General features: G+C 41.5%; 1 protein-coding gene across 9 annotated transcripts in view; it reads right to left on the reverse strand.

Annotated features, from left to right (window-relative positions):
- KIF2A (kinesin family member 2A) overlaps positions 1 to 24,564 on the reverse strand; it is a 71,853-nt gene extending 47,289 nt beyond the window's left edge. For 7 of the 9 annotated variants that reach the window (XR_011249612.1, XR_011249611.1, XR_011249610.1 and 4 more), the window contains exon 1: positions 24,140 to 24,559. Coding sequence is in view for 5 of the 9 variants with exons in the window: in XM_069556106.1 (XP_069412207.1) it covers positions 24,140 to 24,203 (64 nt within the window). In the remaining 4 variants the exon portion in view is untranslated. Of the gene's footprint in view, positions 1 to 24,139 lie in introns of all 9 variants that reach the window. The other 2 variants (XR_011249613.1, XM_069556107.1) reach the window with 1 other exon arrangement.
- Between the last annotated feature and the right edge of the window lie 18 nt (positions 24,565 to 24,582).

Below are 24,582 nucleotides of genomic sequence, written 5' to 3' on the forward strand. Positions count from 1 at the left end.
CTCAGAATGTCGCCCATAGATCCTCTGCTATGGACTGAATTGTGGTCCTCATGCCCCACCTTCAAATTCACATGCTGAAGTTCTAAATCCCAGTGAGATGGTATTTGGAGATGGTGTCTTTGGAAGGTAATTAAGGTTAGATGAGGTCCGAGGGCAGGGTCCTCATATTAGGAGGACGTGTGGTTTTGCAAAGGGTTAAAGGGAGATGTTCCCTCGCCACCATATGAGGACACAGTGAAAAGACGGCCACCGGCAAGACAGAAAGAAGACGCTTACCAGGAATCCAATCGGCCAGCACCTTAATCTTGGCTGGATTTTCCAGCTTCAGGGAGTTTGAGAAATAAAAATCCAAAGAATAAAGTCCTAAAAGTCAAGTTAAGAAGGTATTTCAATGATGAGAGACTGAGTCAACTGTGTCAAATGCTGTTAACAGATCAAGTAAAATAAAAGCAATGCCTGAATGTGAAAGTGGGATTAAGAGTCACCATTTTTTCAGATGAGAAAAATAGTCCAATATGTTGATGGAAATAACTCAGTGCAAAAGAAAATAATGATGATATAGCACAAAGAACTGATGAAGTAGTAATTTTGGGCAAGTAAATGGAGATAGGATCTAGCGCACAAGCGTAGGAAAGAGTTTATCCATGGCAAAGGAAGGAAGGAAGATTTACAGGTGCAAGTCCCGGTACTTGGACAGATGGTAGGTTTGTAAAAGTTCTTTCCTGATTGCTTGAATTTCTCAGTGCTGAAATAGCAAGCGAGGTCATCTGTTCAGAGTGTGGGTAAATAAATAAACACTAACGGTTTTATGACAAATCAGCTAGGAAAGAATGAATGGACTAGAGATATGATTGCTTATTCAAAGGGAATCATGAATTTAAATTGTGACCAGTTAGCATAATTATGATTTTTTTTCCCCTCCAGTCATTTTCAAACAATCTAGAAAGGGAAGGAGGTTTCAAGCATAAATAAGGGAATGATTTGAGGTTCTGCTAATCAAAAGAGAGGACAAGGGGGTTTAAGTTACACATATAAGGGAGTGTTCGTAAGAAAGTTAAGTGAGGACATGAAGGAAAGATAGGAACAATAAAAAAAGTAGTAGGATTATACATGTTGGCAGGGTCAAAAGATTAGTTGAGTCAGGATACAAGAGGGAATATGCTGGAAAGACAGAAAGGTGACTGAAAACTGGGATGCTTGAAACTGAGATTATGGAGATGGCAGGAATGTGATGAGCTAAGGCAAAGGGCAAGATCACTAGAAGGAAGAGAGGGGAACCGAAGAGATGGGAGGGAATGGGGAAACAAGCTCAAAGAACCAAGAGGAGAGGGTACTAGAAAGATCATCTATATATGAATGATGCAATTACCAAATACTATGATAGGAAGAGCACAGGAGAGAGTGACAGGAGCAAAAATCTTCAAGGAATTAGGGAAGTTGGCAATGTCTGAAGTTTCTATCTCAGAAAACCAGGTATATGGTGCTTCCATCAACCAATTTAGTGAAGTATTAGTCACTCAGTCATGTCCAACTCTTTGTGACCCCAGACTGTAGCCCACCAGGCTCCTCTTGTCCATGGAATTCTTCAGGCAAGAATACTGGAGTGGGTTACCATTGCCTTCTCCAGGGGAATCTTCCTGACCCAGGCATTGAACCTGGGCCTCCCTCATTGCAGACAGAGTCTTTACCGTCTGAACCACCAAGGAAGCTACCAGGAATCTGGAGATAAAGGCAATGGATTCCATTTCTGACCAATTTAATTAGAAATATCAGAGAAAATCCATATGGTAATATTTGGAAGTTGGATCTGAAACTAAAGATTAGGTTTGTGGGGGCATCTTTTTATGTTTTTATTTAAAGAATTTAAATATATTATGAAAATGTTATTGTTCAGTTGCTAAATCATGTCCAACTCTTTGTGACTCCATGGACCGTAGCATGCCAGGCTCTTCTGTCCATGGAATTTTCCAGACAAGAATACTGGAGTGGGTAGCCATTTCCTTATCCAGTGGATCATGGCAGATCAGGAAGCCATCTCTCCTGCACTGGCAGGTGGATTCTTTACCACTGAGTCACCAGGGAAGCCATTATGAAAATTACATACGGACACCATTCATTCAGTTCCATTAATTCTACCAAATAGCCAATTCTATTGTCATTCCTCCCACCACCAATTTTGAAGCAAATCCCAGATATCATACCAATTTATCTGTATTTACTTCAGTATGTATGGAGATATAATTTATGGAGTTTTCACATTCTCTTTTTAAAAGGAAATTCCTTCTTATGAATTTATTTTTCTCTCTTCCTAGATGATTTAGTACAACTAGAAGGGTTTTAAATAATTCGAACTACATGCCATTGATCTGTTTAAAAACAATATTAAGGATATGACCATGAAAGAAACCAAACCAAAATAAATCACCTTTACCACAGTTCAAGTTTAAACTCGACTTCCCACATCTCTCTATGCTTGATTTTGTGCTTACTACTGCTGCTGCTGCTAAGTCGCTTCAGTCGTGTCCGACTCTGTGCGACCCCAGAGACGGCAGCCCATCAGGCTCCCCCGTCCCTGGGATTCTCCAGGCAAGAACGCTGGCATGGGCTGCCATTGCGTTCTCCAGTGCATGAAAGTGAAGTCAAAGTGAAGTTGCTCAGTTGTGTCTGACTCCTAGCAACCCCATGGACTGCAGCCTACCAGGCTCCTCCGTCCATGGGATTTGCCAGGCAAGAGTACTGGAGTGGGTTTGTGCTTACTAAGGTTCCTCTAAACCCTAGATATATTATATCACATATGCATATCTACACATATTACAGGAATCTTTCAACTCTGGTAACAAGGACAGCTGACTTCACAATTAGGATTCCAATATATCACAAAACCATCCCATATCAAAAAAACTGCAGTGTATTTGCTGATAATGCTAAATTAATCTGCTCTCTGTTAAAAGATCAAGAATGAATGTTAGGATCAAAGAAGAACATATGTAAATATTCTAGGCGATACAGGGCAAGAAAAGGACTGCAGAAGTAAAAGTACCTATAAGTGGATCACATTTTGAATTAGGCAATGGCTTCTTAGATATACCAAAAGCAGAGCAACAAAAGACAGACAGACTGGACTTCACCAAAATTCAAAACTGTTGTGCTTCAAAGGATACTAATCAAGAAAGAGAAAAGACATGCAATGGGTGAAAATATCTGCGAAGCACATATGTGGGAAGAAAACACTATCTAGAATATTTACACAACTTTTACAACTCAACAATAAAAAGATAAAAAACCTAATTTTTTAGGTGGGCAAAGAATTTGAAGAGATTTCTCCAAAGAAGATACACAAGTTTTGGCAAGGGTGTGGAGAAACTGGAACCCTCAAATATTGGTTTGAGTGTAAAATGGAAAATATGGAAAATAGCATGGCAGTTCCTCTAAAAGTTAAACATTAGTTACCCCATGATTCAGCAATTCCACTCATGGGTATAAATATATATACCCCAAAAAGCTAAAAATATTATGTCCACACAGTAAGTAAGCATTTCAAATATCAATTGATGATTGAATAAATAAAATGAATTATTATTCAGACACAGATAAGAATAAAGTGACAAAACATGCTATAACATGGATAAACTCTGAGCATGGATTATGCTAAGTGAAAGACGTCAGACATTAAAGGTTACATACTGAACGATTCCACCTTTATGTAGGCGCTTCCCTGGTGGCTCAGATGGTAAATAATCTCCCTGCAATGCAGGAGACCCAGGTTCGATCCGTGGGTCAGGAAGATACACTGGAGAAAGCAATGGCTACCCACTCCAATATTATTGCCTGGAGAATTCCATGAACAAGAGGAGCCTGGCAGGCTATGGTCCATAGGGTCACAGAGGCAGACATGACTAACAGTTTTACTTTTGGGGGCTACCCTGGGAGAGACCCAGGTTCAATCCCCTGGAAAGTGGTTCCCTAATCCAGTATTCTTGCCTGGAGAATTCCAGGGACAGAGAATACTGGTGGGCTACAGTCCATGGGGTTGCAAAGAGTTGGACACAACTAAGCGACTAACACTAACACACCTATATGTAATGTCCAGAACAGGCAAATCCATGAAGACAGAAAGCTGATTAACAGATGTTGGGGGCTGAAGTGAAGGAGAATGCAGTGACAACTAATGGACTACAAAAGGGTATAGGTTTCGTTTCTGGAGTGATGCAAATGTTCTGAAATCAGACAGTGGTTAACAGTCACACAACTTTGGAATATACTTAAAATCACTGAACTGTACACTTTTAAATGGCAAATTTTCCTCCTTCACCTGGAATTTTACTTTTTTTCCTTTTATTTACAGAGATACAATTGACATATACCATTGTATTAGTTTCAGGTATACAACATAATGATCTGTATCTACTGTGATATGATCACCACAATAAGTTGACATCCATCACCACACACAGCTACAATTTTTTTTCTGGTGATGAGAATAGTCTTAGCAATTTTCAAATACATAATAAAATTTTAACTAGTCACCATATTGCATATTATATCCTATAATTTACTTATTTACTAATTGGAAGTTTGTACCTTTTGATCCCCTTCTCCCATTTTTCTAACCCTCAAACCCCTCCACCTCCCACTTTAAACAACTATCCATCTATTTCAGGCACATGAGTTAAATTTTTGTTTTGAGATTTCACATATAGGTGAGATCATATGGTATTTGTCTTTCTCTTTCTTACTTCACTTCACAACGCCCTCAAAGACTATCCAAGCTGTTGCAAAAGTTAAGATTTCACTTCTTTTTACAACTGAATATTCCATTGCATATATGAAGACACACACACCGCCCCCCCTTGTATCTTCTTTATCCACCCATCAAGTCAAATTCATGCATTAGCTATAATAAATAATGTTGCAATGAACATGGAAAATGAAGATATTTTTCCAAGACAGAACTTTGTTTCCACTAAACACCCAGAAATAGAATTGCTGGATTATATGGTAGTTTTACTTTTAATTTTTTGAGGGACCTCCGTGATGTTTTTCATAGTGGCCACACCGATTTTGTTGTTGTTCAGTTGCTCAGTTGTGTCTGACTCCTTGTGATACCATGGATTGCGGCACGTCAGACTTCCCTGTCCTTTACCAACTCCTGGAGATTGCTGAAACTCATGTCGATCATGTCAGTGATGCCATCCAACCTCTTGTCCTCTGTCAGCCCCTTCTCCTGCCTTTAATCTTTCCCAGCATCAGGGTCTTTTCCAATGAGTCGGCTCTTCGCGTCAGGTGGCCAAAGCATTGGAGCTTCAGTTTCAGCATCCATCCTTCCAATGAATATTCAGGACTGATTTCCTGTAGGACTGGTTTGCTCTCCCTGCAGTCCAGGGGACTCTCAAGAGTCTTCTCCAACACCACAGATCAAAAGCAACAATTCTTCGGCATTCAGCCTTCTTTGTGGTTCAACTCTCACATCTATACATGAGCATGGAAAAACCATAGCTTGGACTAGATGGACCTTTGTCTGCAAAGTAATGTTTCTGCTTTTCAAGATGCTGTCTATAGATCTGTCATAGCTTTTTTTCCAAGGAGCAAGCATCTCTTAATTTCACAGCAGCAGTCACCACCTGCAGTGATTCTGAAGCCCAAGAAAATAACGTCTCTCACTGTTTCCATTGTTTCCTCATCTATTTGCCAAGAAGTGATGGGACCAGATGCCATGATCAAGTTTTTTGAATGTTGAGTTTTAAGCCAGCCTTTTCACTCTCCTCTTTCACCATCATTAAGAGGCTCTTTAGTTCCTCTTTGCTTTCTGCCATAAGAGTAGTATTATCTGCATATCTGAGGTTATTGATATTTCTCCTGGCAATCTTGATTCTAGCTCGTTTCATCCAGCTCAGCATTTTGCATGATGTACTCTGCATATACGTTAAATAAGAAGGGTGACACTATACAGCTATGATGTACTAACCAGTCCGTTGTTCCATGTCCTATTCTAACTGCTGCTTCTGGACCTGCATACAGGATTCTCAGGAGGCAGGTAAGGTGGTCTAGTATACCCATCTCTATAAGAATCTTCCAGTTTGTTGTGATCCACACAGTTAAAGGCTGTAGTATAGTCAATGAAGGAGATGTTTTACTGGAATTCTCTTGCTTTTTCTATGATACAACAGATGTTGGCAATTTGATCTCTGGTTCCTCTGCCTTTTCTAAATCCAGCTTGAACTTCTGGGAGTTCTTGGTTCACGTACTGTTGAAGACTAGCTTAGAGAATTCTGAGCCTTACTTTGCGCTAGCATGCAAAATGAGTGCAACTGTGCGATACTTTGAACACTCTTTGGCACTGCCCTTCTTTGGGATCGGAATGAAAACAGACCTTTTTCCAGTCCTGTGCCCACTGCTGAGTTTTCCAAATTTGCAGGCATACTGAATGCAGCACTTTAACAGCATCATTTTTAAGGATTTGAAATAGCAAGTCTGGGCCAGTCTCTTGTGGAGTCACTGCTCCTCTCTCCTGGGTCATGGTGCGCACAAGGTTTTGCTGTGCCCTTCAAGAGTCTATTTCCCCAGGCCTATGGAAGTTCTGTAATCAGATCCCACTGGCCTTCAAAGTCAAATTCCCTGTGGGTTCTTGGTCCCTTTGCAGGATCCCCAGGTTGGGAAATCTGTTGTGGGCCCTAGAACTTTTGCAATAATGTGAGAACTTCTTTGGTATAATTATCATCCAGTTTGTGGGTCGTCTGCTCGACGCCTTTATAGTGGAACTAATGGCGACCTCCTCCAAGAGGACTTCACGCCACAGGCCATGCCACCCAGGTCTGTTGCAGCCAGAGCCCCTGTCCCCGCAGCAGGTCCCTGCTGACTGGTGCCTCCGCAGGAGACACTCAGACACTCAAAGGCAGGTCTGGTTCAGTATCCTGTGGAGGTCACTGCTCCTTTCCCTGGGTCCTGATGAGCACAAGGTTTTGTTTGCACCCTCCAAGCGTCTCTGGTGGGTCTGAGATTTGACTTTAAACACAATTCCCAGAGTCAATTTTATAACATTTTAATTACCTCAAAAGGATACCTCAAAACAGTACCCTTTTATGCATTCCTCCAATAATCACTAATAATCATAAGCAATCACTAGTCTTTTTGTCTCTACAGAGATTAAGTTAATTGATTCTGGTCTAAAATAATCAGATAATTTACTTAAGTGAGTTAATCAAGTACAAACTGATAGAAATATAGGCAAATAATTCATTAGTATAATCTACTTAACTGTGCTCAGAGTTTGAAACATCCCAATCAATTATTTAGTAAGGCTGTTCAAGTTTATTAGGTTAAAAACAATAATGTCCATTTTTCAAAATTTTTTATTAAAAAATCACTTTCTGCTCATAATCAGACACAATACACGAAATCTTGTTTTTTTATACTGGCTTTCACAACACAAGAACTTGAGTGTTTTTCATTATATGTCCAGATCTCATAAACACTACCTGTTACCTTCTATGGGCCATTTAACTTCAGAAAAAAAATTCTCTAGGCCCAGTATGAATTCCATGATCCAAGCTAGCAAAGCTCAAAAATGTATTTTTGTATTCTGTATGGACAGGGGTATGAGGAAACTTCAGGCACTCTTGCAGAGAAGAAGGTAAATTCACAAACTCTTTATGAAAGCAAACTGGCAAGATCTATCAACTTTTAAAATGTCCAATTTTCTGACCCAGAGATCATCCATCTTTTAGGACTTTATCTTACAGATATAATCATGCATGTAAAAAATGATGTTTAAGTTCAAGGTTATTCAGTATAGTCCTAGCTGTACAATAGCTACAGAATGGGCATAGCCTTTAGTGGCATATTAAATCACTAATAAAATACAGCTATGGAAAAGAATAAGTGTTAGGTAAGTCAGAGGAAGACAAATATCATATGCTATTGCTTATAGGAATCTAAAAAAAACTGATACAAATGAACTTATTTACAAAAAAGAAACAGACTCAGACAAGGAACTTATGGTTACCATGGAGGAAAGGGGGGACAGTGCAGAATGGGAGTCTGGGATTGACATGTACACACTGCTATATTTAAAATAGATAACCAACAATGACCTACTGGATAGCACAGGGAACTCTGCTTATTTAATATTCTGTAATAATCTAATTCTGAAGGAGATCAGCCCTGGGATTTCTTTGGAAGGAAGGATGCTAAAGCTGAAACTCCAGTACTTTGGCCACCTCATGCGAAGAGTTGACTCATTGGAAAAGACTCTGATGCTGGGAGGGACTGGAAGCAGGAAGAGAAGGGGACAACAGAGGATGAGATGGCTGGATGGCATCACCGACTTGATGGATGTGAGTCTGAGTGAACTCCTGGAGTTGGTGATGGACAAGGAGGCCTGGCGTGCTGTAATTCATGGGGTCGCAAAGAGTCGGACACGACTGAGTGACTGAACTGAACTGAATAATCTAAATGGAGAAAGAATTTGAAAAAGAATAATACACTTGAAACTAACACAACTATACTCCAATATAAAATAAAAATTAAAAAAGAAAAATAATTGTTATTTACATACTCAAAGGTTATTAAATGAAAATAAAATCACGAAGCAAGGATTCCCTGGTGGTCCAATGGGTAAAGATCCACTCACCAATGCAGGGGACAAAGGTCCAATTCCTGCTCCAGGAAGATCCCACATGCTGCGAGGCAACTAAGCCCATGTGCCATAATTACTGAACCAGCGCTCTGGAGCCCAAGAGCCACAACCATCAAATCCACTGGCTGCAACTACTTAAGCCCACTTTCCCTAGAGCCTGTGCTCTGCAAGAGAAGCCACTGCAATGAGAAGCCTAAGCACTGCAACTTGCCCCAACTAGAGGAAGGCCCGTGCAGCAGTGAAGGCCCAGCACAACCAAAATTAAGTAAATAAATTTTTAAAAAAGTAATGACATCTGGGGCTTCACTAGCGGTCCAATGGATAAGACTCCAAACTCCCAATGCAGGGGACCGAGGTTTGATCCCTGCTCGGGGAACTAAGATCCCACATATCACAACTAAGCCTGTGTGCTGTTGAGTCTCTGTACTGTGTCTAGATAAGCCCTCTCACCCCACCTAGAGAAGCCTTCTGAGCAACAAAGAGGCTGTGTGCTGCAATGAAGCCCTAGAGCAGCCAAATAAATAGATAAGAAAAGAAAAGCAATGACATGTACTGAGTTAAGTCATATTCTTAATATCTGGAGGATGAACACAAATCGACTTTTACCAGAATGTCAAAATCTGAATAGACATAGTGAGAGAATAGCACAGCTAGATATTTACTCTTTTAATTAGCAAGTAGATCGTTTATGAAGTATACAGAGGTCCTGTGCTAGGCACTGAGGAGATGACAGAACCGGAGTATGATGAGACAAGAGAACCCAGGAGACCGCCCTGACTCTTCCGACAGAGCGAGCAGGTGGACTCAGAGAGCACAGAGCAGGGGGCCCCATCCTGGTCTAGGAGTCAAAGAAGGGTGAAATGTGTAACAGAGACAACAGTAGGTCGATACGTTAGGTACAAATTCTAAGAGTTCAGTGTGTCTGGAGGGCCTCAGGTCAGTGGCAAGGAATGACAGTGGAGAGGAAGGCAGACAACCTGGGCTTCATCCAAAGTGTAATCGAGATAGAGGAAGTTATTAAGAAGTTTTAAGCAGGTGATTATGTTTGAAAGGTCATCCTGAAAGAGTAACCAAACCATAGGTAGAGAGACCTTAGGGTTATGAATTTGTGGCAGATGAGACATAATGCTAGCCTGACCAAAGTATAGTAGAGGGTTGGGGAAAAAAGTGTATGGACTGAAGAAGTACTTAAGCAGTTAAATTAAGAGAACCTGATGATAGGATAGGAGGTTAAGAGAGAACAAGGAGTCAAGAAAAATATCTAGGTTTCTGACTGGGGCAACAGGGTGAATGAAAGTGACTAGAGATACTGAAGAAATAGATCTGAGGAATGGGTAATAGGTTCAGTTTTGGACATGCTGAATTTGTGCTATTTATGAGCTATCCAAATGGAAATAATCAGTAACACATTGCTTGCTTGCTAAGTCACTTCAGTCGTGTCCGACTCCTAGCGACCCCATAGATGGCAGCCCACCAGGATCCCCAGTCCCTGGGATTCTCCAGGCAAGAACAAGAGTGGGTTGCATTTCCTTCTCCAATGCATGAAAGTGAAAAGTGAAAGTGAAGTCACCCAGTCATGTCTGACTCTTAGCGACCCCATGGACTGCAGCCCATCAGGCTCCTCCATCCATGGGATTTTCCAGGCAAGAGTACTGGAGTGGGGTGCCATTGCCTTCTCTGAATCAGTAACGCCTTAGACATACAAATAGTACAGGTCTTCAGCTGGTCTGAGGTGAAGAGGAGCGTTAAGTTCACCTGGAGAAAATACCGTGCAAGTACTACAGGGTTAGGACCAAGCCCTGAAGGACACCAACATTTAGAAACTGGAGAGTGAAAGATGCATCTTCGTAGATAAACAAGGAAAGGTATGAGGGGTAGGAAGAAAATAAGTTTTATTTACTTTTAATTTAGTTAAGAAATGGCTCTTAATTAAACCCAAAAGAGCAGGGAAGGTTTTTAGTTTTACACCAAGAATTTTTCAACTGCACTATAGTTGATTTACAATACTGTGTTAGTTTGAGGTGTACAGCAAAGTGATTCAGTTATAGAACATACATATTCTTTTCCAGATTCTTTCCCATTTTTAGGTTATTACAAGACACTGAATATAGTTTCCTGTGCTATACAGCAAATCCTTGTTGTTTATCTATTTTATATACACTGGCGTGTATCTGTTAATCCCATACTCCTAATTTATCTCTCCCCTAACTTCCTCTTTGGTAACAAGTTTTTTCTATATGTCTGTGAGTCTGTTTCTGTCCTGTAAATAAGTTCATTTGTATTTTTTTTTAAGTCCACATATAATGATATAACATGTCATTCTCTGACTTACCTCGCTTAGTGTGATAATTTCCTTCTTTCTTTTTGGCCACACCTCATGGCTTGTGTGACCTTAGTTCCCTGACCAGGGAATTGAACCTGGACCATCGTACTGGAAATGCCAAGTCCTAACCACTGGATTGCCAGGAATTCCCCAGTATGGTAGTTTCCAGGTTCATCCAAGTTGCTGCAAGTGGCAATATTTCATTCTTTTTTTTTATGGCTGAGTAATATTCTTTTTGTGTGTACAGGTGCACGCACACACACATCTTTAACCATTCACCTGTTGATGGACACTTATCCACATCCTGGCTATTATAAACACTGTTGCTATGAACATTGGGGTGCATCTATCTTTTTGAATTAGTTTTCATCTTTTCTGGACATATGCACAGGAATGAGATTTTTAGTTTGTTTGTTTTTAATGAAGTATGTGCTAAGTTGCTTCAGTTGTGTCTGACTCTTCGAAACCCCATGGACTGTAGCCCATCAGGTTCCTCTGTCCATGGAATCTTCCAGGCAAGAATACTGGACTGTGTTATCATACCCTGCTCCACGGGATCTTCACAACCCAGGGATCAAACCTGCGTCTCTTATGTCTCCTGCAGTGGCAGGCAGATTCCTTAATATTAGCACCACCTGGGAAGCCATAAAGTGAAAGTGAAGTTGCTCAGTCCCTCCATGGGATTTTCCAGGCAAGAATGCTGGAGTGGGTTGCCATTTCCTTCTCCAGGAGATCTTCCCGACCCAGGGTTTGAACCTGGGTCTCCCGCGTTGTAGGCAGACACTTTACCATCTGAGCCACGAGGGACGTCCATAATGTTGTTAATTTCCACTTTTTAAGGAACTTCCATACAGTTTTCCATAGTGGCTGCACCAATGTACATTCCTACCAGTAGTGTCGGAGGGTTCCCTTTTCTCCACACTCTCTCCAGTATTTACTATTTGTAGACTTTCTGATGAGCATCACTCTTAACAAAACTACATCCCAACTTCTAGGGCCATGTTTAGTCAGCTCTCAACACTGGTTATAACTGATGGTAAGCAATGTGTAAAAATGCAACACATATTATCCCCAAATAATTTCAAACAACAGTTTCATAAGAATAAAGATGACCGAATCTTAGATAGGCCCCCAAATTAACCAAGTATACCAGTGGACTCCTAGCAAGTAGGTATGTTATATCTCCCTGACAATGTAGTTGCTCAATAAGAAGCATTCTTCCACATGCCAGCCTGTGTACTTGTCCAACTTGTGGAAGTCTGTGAGTGAGAGCCTAAACTGAGGCAATACAGACAGTCTTTTTTTTTTTTTTTTTGCCATGGAATGTGGGATCTTGGCTCCTTGACCAGGGACAGAACCTACATCTTCTGCATTGAAAGGACAGCATCCTAACCACTGGACCACCGGGGAAACCCCTAGAACTTCTTTTTCAGAAGAATTTATAGCCAGAGTACTTTCACTGGGTACAATAGCTATTTAATATTCTGTTATAACTAACAAAGCAGTCTTTTCTAGGGGGAAATCCTTTATTTCCTCAAAGGGATCAGATGAAGGGACTCATAAGTCATGTTGCAAATGCTAGCTGGATTAATAAAAACACCTGAAGGCAATCTCTGCTATAGAAAGAAAAGTAAAAGCATTATTCAATTAATGATCTGACTTCCAATGCCTGCAACATTCATAGTACACAAAGAACTCTGAAGGAATTAAGAGAGTAGAGGAATTACAGGCAGATCATCTATGTTCCAATCTCATGTGTGTTAGTCGCTCAGTCGTATCCGACTCTTTGCAACCCCATGGGGTGTTGCCCGCAAGGCTCCGTCCATATGATTTTCCAGGCAAGAATACTGGAGTGGGTTGCCATTTCTGCTACTTTAGGTACGACCTTGGACAAGTCAATTTCCTCACTATAGAAAAATAAGCAAGTTTTGACCAACAGGAGTATTTCATTAGAGAGCTGTCTGTGCTTAAATTTTAAGACTTACCTCATTAATCAGGGTTCCAAATTTGTTCCAATTTCCTAAGAACCACTTAGCTAAATAACTATATCCATTTCTCTTTAGGCTGTCCATAGTAAACTTCAGGCTTAAAAATATCATGTTCCTCACCTTCCAAAATGTAATGCTATTTACACGCCCAACTAAGTTTTCATAGCATGACACACAGTTAGATTTCATATGCATATCTTAAGAGCACGAATTACCTAAAGTTTAACTAGAACAGGTAAACTCTTATTTAAATTAAACCTTGGCTAATTTCAAGGAAGAAGCTTCTAGTACACTACTTGGACATTTGTTATAGTATTTGAATTACAACTTGAAATGTCTGTAGGCCAAAGTAAAGAGATGGAGCTAAAGCTGGTAAGCATTATCTGAATCCTCTCACTGCACTACAGCTCACTTAAAAATTCGGTCAGCAAACCCCAAGTCTCTCATATTGGCCAACAGACTAAACCTAACAAAAGTGAAGAGCAAAAATTAACCCAACTGCAACCCTATTGGGTTCTTTTTCTTAAAATGTATAAATCCTTGTCATTAATGGGTCAATTATTTCAAGAGTAGCTCTGACTTAACCCCTGAAGCTTGCACCCACCTCCCTCCTTTAAAAGTAGTTTTAAGAGCCGTAGTTTTCGGAACTGTGCAGAGGGTACAGAAATCTTCCATATATCCCCTGTCCCCACATATGCACAGCCTCCCATAATGTCAACATCCCACACTGGGAACACCTGCTACAATCAATGAACGTATACTGGCACATCATTACTATTCAAAGTACATATTTTACATTACAGTTCACTCTTCGTATTGTATCTTCTTTTGAGTTTTGACAAATTTACAATATATAACCACCATTTCAGAATCATAAGGAATAATTTCACTGCCCCAAAAATCCACTGGGTTCTGTCTACTCATCCTTTGCTTTGTTGTTGTTCAGTTGCTGAGTTGTGTCCAACTCTCTGCCACCCCATGTACTGCAGCACACCAGGATTCCCTGTCCATCACTGTCTCCATTAAGTCAGTGATACCATCCAACCATCTCATCCTCTGTCGTCCCTTTCTCCTTATGCCCTCAATCTTTCCCAGCATCAGGGTCTTTTCCAATGAGTCAGCTCTTTGCATCAGGTGGCCAAAGTATCAGAGCTTCAGCTTCAGCATCAGTCCTTCCAATGAATATTCAGGGCTGGTTTCCTTTAGGATTGACTGGTTTGATTTTGCTGTCCAAGGAACTCTCAAGAGTCTTCTCCAGTATCACAATTCGAAAGCATCAATTCTTTGGCACTCATCCTTCTTTACGGTCCAACTTTGACATCCGTACATGACTACTGGAAAAACCAATTTTTAACTCCTAAACTGCAAATAGTAGCTAAGAGATTCTAAATGCTGAAATGACATTCAGAATCTTGAGGATGAAAAGGGAAGGTAAAAAAAGTCAGGGCAGAAAAAATAGGCCAAAAATAAGAGCAAAGGAAAAGTAAAGGAGAGCAGCTGCATTTTAAGCATCAAAATACTCCACCCCTTAAAGAGCCAAAGCCAGATCCTTTAAGTACGGTTTTTCCTTTCCATTCCCTTCTAGGAGTTCTAAGAGGGTCTTGGCTAATACACTATAACTGAGTCTTCTTAAGCAGGCAAAGCAGTTATAGTTTAAGTAAATTCCTAATCTCCATATAAACATTTACTGGAAGTGACTCATACCTTAGACTCACTCACTTTCAAGATACTAGTGGCAAAACTATGAACACTCTTGAGCTGGATGCTCTTTGACAGCACACTGGACACCGGCTCTACAGTTCTCTATGCTGTATTCATGAATAGGATTAGCTTGATTAAACAGACTGAAGAGATTTTATAACCCACACTCAGACTTTTCAAATGCTAAGTCCATTCTTTTCAACACATCTGCCCTTTATTCGGCACAAGTGATATATGCATACAGCATCAATTCTTTTTACAGTATTCTGTATCTCATCTGTTTCTTAATCATTGCTTACCCTCCTCGACTGATGCAATCTTAGCCTTGCTAGTTCTCATTTTCAGTACTTCTCCCCCTCTAATCTATCACTAATCACTAGCTAACTCCTATTACTGCTCTTAGGAGATTAAGTCCTACAGTAGTTCCCAAGTGTCCTAGAAGTTAATTCCGAGATGCATTACCTTACCTTTGTTGCCAAGTCTTTAATAAGGTGCCCCAGATTACTCGTCCTTTCTTCCTTTCCTCATCTATCTCCTCGTTGTTCAGCAGTTCAGTTGCTAAGTCATGCCCAACTCTTTGTGACCCCAATGGACTGTAGCTTGCCAGGCTCCTCTGTCCATTGTGATTCCCAGGCAAGTACACTGGAGTGGGCTGCCATTTCCTTCTCCAGGGGATCTTCCCGGACCAGGGATCAAACCCATGTCTCCTGCATTGGCAGGCAGATTCTTTACCACTGAGCCACCAGGGAACCCCTACTATGCCAGGTTTAAATGCCCCTTTCCTGACAGTCCTCCTTTCCAGCTCACATGTGGTGACATATGCCTGGAATCCCTCATTCCCCCCAAAACAATCTACTGTTCATCTTCCGTCATTTTAACTTCACTTGCCATGAGGTCTCGTCAGATCACTGTTAGAAAATGCTACTTTTTCTAACATAATGGATCATAACTCTGGGTGTATACTAGAATCATCAATGTGTATGAAGCTATTTCACCAGTGGAGTTGTCTTAAATACTGAGGCCTGGCTTCACATCAGACCAATTAAAACAGAATCTCTGGGCAAAGTACCCAGATACTGGTGGTGACAGGTGGGGAGTTGTTTATATTTGGTTGTTTTTTCCAAAGCCCTACATGTGATTTTAATAAGCTATCAGGGCCATGAACCACTATATTAATAACATTTATGTTATCCCGTAACATTTATGTTCCCTAAACATATTCTACATCCCTAAAATACACTTACTACATAGCCTTGACCAACACATATAACGTGAATATCTAAAATAATCCGTCATTAGGCTTAAACACTTTACAGTAGTTTATACACTCAAGTGTAGGGTTTCGCTTTTGTAAAATGGGGAAGATACTGTGTACATTATAGGGATGTCACAAAAGTCAAATAAGATACTGGATATTATACACTTAGCAAAACAACTGAATTATAAAAGGCATAAAAGTTAAACCCCTTCAGGTATCAAGAATAACATGCGGATGTACTTTTTAAGAAACAAAACTTAAGTGGCAGTATGGAAGACATAGCTATCTGGATGAGGCTGAGTAGGTAGCTCCTGGCCAAGAGCTCTAATCAAAGGGTTCATTCATAGAATACACAGTGGACACATTTTTACCTCAAGAATGTCCCATCCTGATGCAAACTTTCCTTTAAAAAATCCTATTTAGGTGAAATCTGGTTAAAATTAATGCCAAAAACCAATTTAAAAAAAACCTGGAGACAAAGTCTTCGAAAGTAAGTAAAACACAGCCCACGGACATGCCTGATTCTTACAGTCCCTTGGTCACACCGTGTGAGGAGGCTGTTTTCAAATTACACAGAAGCGCAGGCAGCTGGCTCTATCTGCTTCCTCGGTCCCTATGTTTACAAGCATCCCAACATAGGACATCCAGCGAGGAACCTGCTGCCAGGGACTGGCCTGCCAGAAATTTCAAATGGAAAAAACTTTACTCCTTTAGATATCGAAACAAAGATTAAAAGGCATAAAGTAAAAATTTCAAATGAATATTAGAGAATAGAAAATAGGCTAGGAATGACAAATAATGCCAATTTAAACTGACTGACAAGGGCTACCAGGACTGGTGGTGCTATATTTTAAGAAGAATTCTGAGAGTGAATATATTGGTTCATCAGGGAAGCATGCCATGAGAGATAATGGATACTATCAAGGGCAGAGGACATGAAAGGGGCAGCATGTATGACATATATTTTCCATCCTGAAGACTCATAAGTTAGACAGTGTAATCTAAGAATCCATATCAAAAAAGTGGTAATGATGTACACACAGAATAGCATAGTTCTATCAGTATTAATCATACTATGTAAAAATCATTCATTTCTTTCTGAGGGCAGGAACTTCAACACCTGTCAGAATGCCTTATATGCAACTACGAACAAAGGCATATTTCGGGCTTCCCTGATGGGTCAGTGGTAAAGAAACTGCCTGCCAATGCAGGAAACACAGGTTTGATCCCTGATTCTGGAAGATCCCACAAGCCACAGAACAACGAAGCTAGCGTGCCACGCTTGTTGAGCCTGCGCTCTAGAGCCCGTGAGTTGCAACTACTGAGCCCACCTGCTGCAACTACTGAAGTCTGTGTCCCTAGAGCCATGCTCCCAACAAGAGAAGTCACCACAACTAGAGTCGCTCCCAATGGCCACAACCAGAGAAAAGCCCGAGCAGCAGCGAAGACCCGGCACAGCCAAAAATAAATAAACTAAGTATTTTTAAGGCATATTTAATTAATTCTGTAATAAGGGAACAAAGAATTATGAGATCACATTATTTTGTGATATGGCATAATCACTTAAGGTCTATACACAAAAATACTCCCACACTCTAGTAAATGCCCATTTGAACAGCAAGCTGATTGCAGTAGGTACAGAGAAAAATACGCAATACCCCAAATGGGAAAGGCCCGGACTAGATTTAGAAGCTCAACTGTTAGAAGGGACACTCCTCTCCTCATTTTACTCTTGAGTGTGTGTGTGCTCAGTTGCTCAGTCGTGTCTGAGTGCCCCATGGACTGTAGCCAGCCAGGCTCCTCTGTCCACGGAATTTTCCAGACAAGAATACTGGAGTGGGTTGCCATTTCCTCCTCCACAGGATCTTCCCAACACAGGGATCAAACTCGTGTCTCTTGCATCTCCTGCATTAGCAGGCGGATTCTTTACCACTAGTGCCACTTGGGAAGCCTTTACCCTTGGGAGATAGTAGCAAAAAGTTAAATGAAAGGATAACCAACAATGAAACGATACTCCATTTCAGTTTGTGTAAGCTTTCACTAGACATATCCCATGATCAGTAATTTGTATTTAGTTCTCATACATACAGTATATGGCACAGCATCCACTATGTGTAATTAAGCACTTAAATGCTTAACATGGTGAGGTTCTAACATCTATTTTCACTTAGACACTATAATAATATTAGTACTATTTTAATTATAAGAGTTAGTGTGTGACAGAAGGGCTACCCTCCTATATTTGCTCTGGACCACAAGAGTGAAAAACTAGTTTTACCCAGGATTTAAAAACTATCTATTCTCAAGCTCAAAACTACAATCTCAAAACAAGCAAACAGCTTAAAAGATTACTTCAAGTTACAGGATACAGGTGTTAGAAGCAAAGTAGGTGTTTAATTCTAAGAATTAAGCTTTGCAAAAGACAAGTGTAATATTAATGACAAGTATACGTGTGACTAGAAAGAATGGGTCTGGATGATCTCTCAAGAAATCTTGGTCTGGATTTTCCATACTTGTGCCTTCTTCCTACAAGTATGGAAATGAGCTTAACTGGCTCTTTGCTAATTTCTCTAGATATTTAAAAAATTATCACACACAAAACAACAAATAGCCTTTCCCCACAGTTCAAAAATTTCTGTCACAAAATTCAAGTGACTAGGCAAAGAATATAGATTTCTTTCTGTGGTAGTTCTGGAAGCAACAAGTGACAGACTATTGAAAAGGGGCTTTAAAGCCTTAGATTCAAGAATCTTAACACTTATAGTTAATATAATATGACAAATCAATTTGATCTCACCTGTTGAGCAAATCTAAGCAACATTACTAACTGTAGGTTATCTAAAGCTAAAGAGGCTTTTATATCTCAAAAAAGAAAAAAAAAATCAAAGTACACAAAGTGATAAACTTCATATTATCATCAGCAAACATTTGCCAGCATCTAAAGAGAGCTGGGAGCAAAAGGACTCAGGTTTTGGTCCAAGTCAAGTCTTTTTATTAACCACATGATCTTGGCAAGTTCTCCAACCTCAGATTCTTCACCTATAAAGCAATGAATCTGCCAGCCCATTACCCTACTTACCTCACAGGGTTTCTAGGAGGATTCAGGTAGATAACCTATTTGAAAAATTATGAAGACCTAAAATATATAACCAACATCATGCTAATCACCATGTAAAAAGAAATCATTAATCCACAATTCTTCTTTATTGACTATGCCAATGCCTTTGACTGTGTGGATCACAACAAACTGTGAAAAATTCTTAAAGAGATGGGAACACCAGACCACTTGACCTGCCTCCTGAGAAATCTGTATGCAGGTCAAGAAGCAACAGTTAGAACTGGACATGGAACAACAGACTGGTCCCAAATAGGGAAAGGAGTACACCAAGCCTGTATACTGTCACACTGCTTATTTAACTTATATGCAGAGTACATCATGTGAAATGCCAGGCTGGATGAAGCAGAAGCTGGAATCAAGACTGCCGGGAAAAATAACAATCACCTCACATATGCAGATAACACCACCTTTATGGCAAAAAGCGAAGAACTAAAGAGCCTTGTGATAAAAGTGAAAGAGGAGAATGAGAAAGTTGGCTTAAAACTCAACATTCAGAAAACCAAGATCATGGCATCTGGTCCCATTACTTCATGGCAAATAGATGGGGAAACAATGGAAACAGTGAGAGACTTTATTTTGGGGGGCTCCAAAATCATTGCACATGGTGACTGCAGACATGAAATTAAAAGACGCTTGCTCCTTGGAAGGAAAGCTATGATCAATCTAGACAGCATATTAAAAAGCAGAGACATTACTTTGCCAACAAAGATCTGTCTAGTCAAAGCTATGGTTTTTTCAGTAGTCATGTGTGGATATGAGAGTTGGACTATAAGGAAAGCTGAACACCAAAGAACTGATGCTTTTGAACTGTGATGTTGAAAACTCTTGAGAGCCCCCTGGACTACAAGGAGATCCAACCTGTCCATCCTAAAGGAAATCAGTCCTGAATATTCACTGGAAGGACTGGTGCTGAAGCTGAAACTCCATTACTTTGGCCACCTGATGTGAAGAACTGACTCACTAAAAGACCCTGATGCTGGGAAAGATTGAAGGCGGGAGAAGGGGATGACAGAGGATGAGATAGTTGGATGGCATCACCGACTCGATGGACATGAGTTAGAGTAAGCTTCAGGAGTTGGTGATAGACAGGGAAGCATGGAGTACTAGAGCCCACGGGGTCGCAAAGAGTCGGACATGACTGAGCGACTGAACTGACCTGAACTGAATCCACAATTCCCTCCATTCCACTCACTCCATAATCAAAATCACATAATTGTACCAAAAGGAGCTAGGTTCATTTTAATTAACTAAATCACAGTCCATTCTCTAAAAGCCTGTCTAATGACATGGAAAAATAAACAAGCAGAAGAATAAATGTGGCAAAACAGGTAGCGAATTAGGTCACTAAAATCTTTTCTAAGATGGCCTGCCCTAAACTTCAAGATTCCTGACGGGTCCTTTGAAATCTTCTTTCCTCTGGATTTCAGATGCTTAATTAAAGCACTCTTTTCACTGTTTAATTAAGAAACAGATGTATTTTTCCTCTCACAATTTTTGAGTTTTGTGACCTAGTAAACATACCACAACACTTTTTACCGGATCATTCCAACTGGGCTCTATAACGCTCTCCAGTGGTTTTCCCATGAGTGAGAGGCAATTTCCTACTTCTTAACTGGGCTAGAGAAAGCTGTATATGGTTCCCAAATAATACAGAATTCTTCCTTTCCTGTCACAGTTGTTGATACTCTGGTTTCTATGCTACATTAAGCCAGGTTCTTGGCTTCCACTGTATGAATCTAGACAAGTCACTTACAGTAACTTGGGACTCAGTTTCCACATCTTTAAAAATGAGAACTTGATTATCTCCAAGGATCTGTCTGGTTGAAATAGTGTATGATTCTCTTCAGATCACATTTATCAATTATGTGACTAAGATACCTCGAAGAATAATTCCATCGTGCCTGCAGCTTCCAAATATGCAAAACATTTCTCATCACTCCCCCAGCCTCCAAAGGATAGTCAAAGATACTGTAGAACAAACAAGAAATAATTTAACAGTGCAGTTGTGTGCGTGTGTGTGGTCTCCTAATGAAGACTACCTAGCTACACAACAGTTAACATTGCAATTTTTAGAGTCATTAGATTTCAAAAAGAAACTGAATCAGAAAGATAATAGAAAGACACATACAAGAAAACAAACATTGAGTGTTCATTTCCAGAAAGTCCAATCTCATACCAGGTTATTTCCTGTGGGTAGGACTTATCTTAGGAGTCCACGCCTAACCTGTCACTTCTCATCTGAGAATACCAAAACAGTCAGTAAGCCTTGCTAAATCACTCAATTTCAATCAACACTGGGAATCTTGAACTAAGAGGCCTGTATGAGGCATTGGGGTAGGGGTAGGGGAGCAGAATAAGGAAGTGGCAGCACAGGATGAGCATAGATGGAACTGTTTTCCTTCCAGGTAAGATTCTGTCGTAATGATTAATCAAAACAATGTTAGAAAACTAAGTCCAATAATGAGTAATTCACTCAAAACCTATATGCAAGGAACTCATCAAGGAGCAAATGAATTCTGGGAATTTAAAATCCTGTAATGCCCAGGCTGTGGCTGAAGTGGGAGTGGGTAGTCTGCCATCCATCAATAGCATTCTCCAAACCACCCCTTCTCTGGTGCAGTCTGAAAACATAATATTAAGAAAAATGTACCCAAACATTAATACTTGAGGAAATATGCTGTCTCATGAGTCTCCTAATGACTTAGGAATTCAGTGACTGACTGGCCATCCAGTTTTAGTAATCAATGAAAACATACTGGGAGTTAGTTTTGAGCAGGATGTTGAAAGATACTAACAAGTCCACATTAATTACCTGGAAATTTTTTTTTTAATATATAAGCATCACAGATGGGAGAAGCATGCTCAGAAACAAGGACAAGGATCACCACTTAGCAAGCATGCAGAGAAACATCAAATCACCAGTGAACAGCAGTCTAGAACAGCCCTTCTTCACTCATGTGGTTTCCACTGTCTCAGGCATTACATTAGTGCTCATTCAACTGCAAAGTTTATTTCTGTTACAATGATCACTAATGTCTTATCCAAACAGATACACCATAGAAATGGGAGGAAACAAAACAGCTTCTTTAAAGTGAAAAAGGGAAGGCTTTAGGTGAGTCTCCCAGACATCAATTTCTACTGTGAAACAGCACTACCCAATGCAAATGATCATTCCCTTAAGTTCTCTGCTTATCTGTTACCTTCAACTCTACTATGCACCTGAGGAACATAAATACATACATGACTGTAAGTTAAGATGAGATACACCGTAATGATTTCAATTATTTCTCAAGGGCAAACTGCTTTGAAATGTGATTTTAGGTTACTAGCACTTATGTAAGAACACAAAGCTCTTAGATGTCTGGGTTTCTGGTATAGGCAGAAGATGAAGGCAGAAAGAGTACTAATTATAGTACTAAGTAAAGAATATCCTAGAATCCCCCCCAAACCAAAACTGTTTCCAGTCTGACACATTTAAAAAGATGTTAGCCCAGAAAACATAAAATTAACCAAACCTTTCAAGTATCATGATACTTTTTCTGATAACTTCTACAGTTAAACCTACAATCACAGTTAAAAGTCTTAGAATGTAAAGAACTCACACATTTTATTGCTTCTCCCCCAAATTTTAAACAATATATATAAATCCTACTTTTACTAGTATACAGTGAACCTGCATTTACCTAAAAATGAAATTACCGTAACAGCACAGCTTAAGGAAAGCAATTTGAAGAGAAAACACGAAGAAACCCCAACCAAAGTGAGAGAGACATCTCTTTCCCGTCAGTGTTATGGGTAACTTCTAAAGGTCTATGTGTTATAATTTATCTTTTCACATACTGCGTAATAATGTTGACACAAATTATGTCAGATATAAGGAAAGGGAAAAAAATCATTAGCTGGACAGGGTCTTCTAATATATGTTATCACAGATAAACAAGACAGTCAATCTAAGCTTCACACAACTTAGTCAAACCTGGTAGAAGCCTCTCGGTAGAGGCTGTAGATGAGACAGCGATAGTTACCATTGACTAGGCTAAACGATAATAAGCCATAACCTAAAGGCACAGGATAAGATACACCGCACGCCTCTCGGTATTACACACCTCTACTTCGCTCAATGTTTGGACTGAAACATAATTTTACCCGCCTCCATGCGTTTTCTCCTTTACAATATAAATTATTTCCAAACCTGGCTGGTTAGGGGCGTAAAACATTTACCCCAAGAGAAACCTATAGAAAGAGACACAAGCCTAGGGCTTTTTCTCTCTTTATAATTTTAATTAGGCATGTGCCTCCACCGCGTCTGACACTTTTCTCTCGGTTACCTCTCAGGAGGGTGTGAGACTATCAACATCCGGTCGTCCACCCCCACCCTCTCAGGAGTGCCTCGCACAGACAAGGATCATCCTCCCTTTTAGTCTCATCACCTTTGAGAAGCTTATCGAATACTTCTTCCCTTCGCTCCCCCACCCTTATTCATGGCTGAGCACCACAGGCTCCCCATCCTTCTTCCAAGGGACTGGCAAAAAAGAAAGAGGCATGCTCGAGAAATGAAAGACGAAGAAACCTGACAACCAAACAGTTTAAACCAATGGGGTTGGCCTTTCTCTCCCACCTTGGCCTCGGACCAGTAGTCGGTTCCCTAAATGCTGAAATCTCTGGTCTTCACGCTCTCCCCACCCCCCATCCCCTCAGATGAGGCCGGAAAATGAAAAGGCCGGGGTGAGCCGCGAGGCTGGGTCAATCCTATCGGAGCCTGCGGTCCCCGGGGCGGCGGTCCCCGGGGAGGATGGAGATCGCGGGGGAGGAGCGGGGGGCCCCCCGACAGGGGACCCTCCGACGCACACCCCCGAAGACCCCCGGGCCCTTCCCCGTAGGCCTCCCCCCGGCCCAGCCTCCCGCAGGGCCCCTCCCCGGTCCGGCACTGCAGCGGCACCCGGGGCGGACCCCAAGCTGGCCTCACTCGCACACACGCCACACACAAAAGCGCCGCGGCCGCCGCCTTCCCGCCCCCACAGCCCGGCGGAGCAATCAATGAGGCGGCCGGCGCCCGCGTCTCCGCCGCGCACAGCCGACAGCGGGGCCGGACGGCAGGGGCGGCGGCGAGGCTCACCATCGCTCCGCTTGATCTCCACGTAAATCCCGATCTGGATCTTGCCGAAGTTGGCCGTTGCCATCACCTCATCTGGAGCAGCGGCGGCGGGCCGAGGGAGGGGGACCAGAGGGCGGAAAAGGCGGGGAGGGGGCGGGGTAGGTGTGTGAGGGGGAGCGGTTGCCCGCGGCCGCGCCGGCCCGGGCGACAGCGTGAACGCGAGCCGGGGCCGCGAGGAGCAGCGGCGGACTGGCAGGCAGAGGCCCCGGGCCTGCAGGCCGGCGGGAGGACGCGCACGCCCGGGCGTCGGGGTGAAGCGAGGGCCGGGGCGGTGCGGCGGCGCGGGGGAGAGTGGGAGGGCCCGCGCCGCCCGCCCAAGAGCCGACGCTGAGGAGGCGGGGCGCCGCGCGCCTGCGCAGAGCGTGCCTCCCGCGTCTTTTCCTGGTCGGCCCGCCTTGCCCCGC

The sequence above is a fragment of the Ovis canadensis genome, chromosome 16 (genome assembly GCF_042477335.2).
Source record: "Ovis canadensis isolate MfBH-ARS-UI-01 breed Bighorn chromosome 16, ARS-UI_OviCan_v2, whole genome shotgun sequence".
NCBI classification, from domain to species: domain Eukaryota; kingdom Metazoa; phylum Chordata; class Mammalia; order Artiodactyla; family Bovidae; genus Ovis; species Ovis canadensis.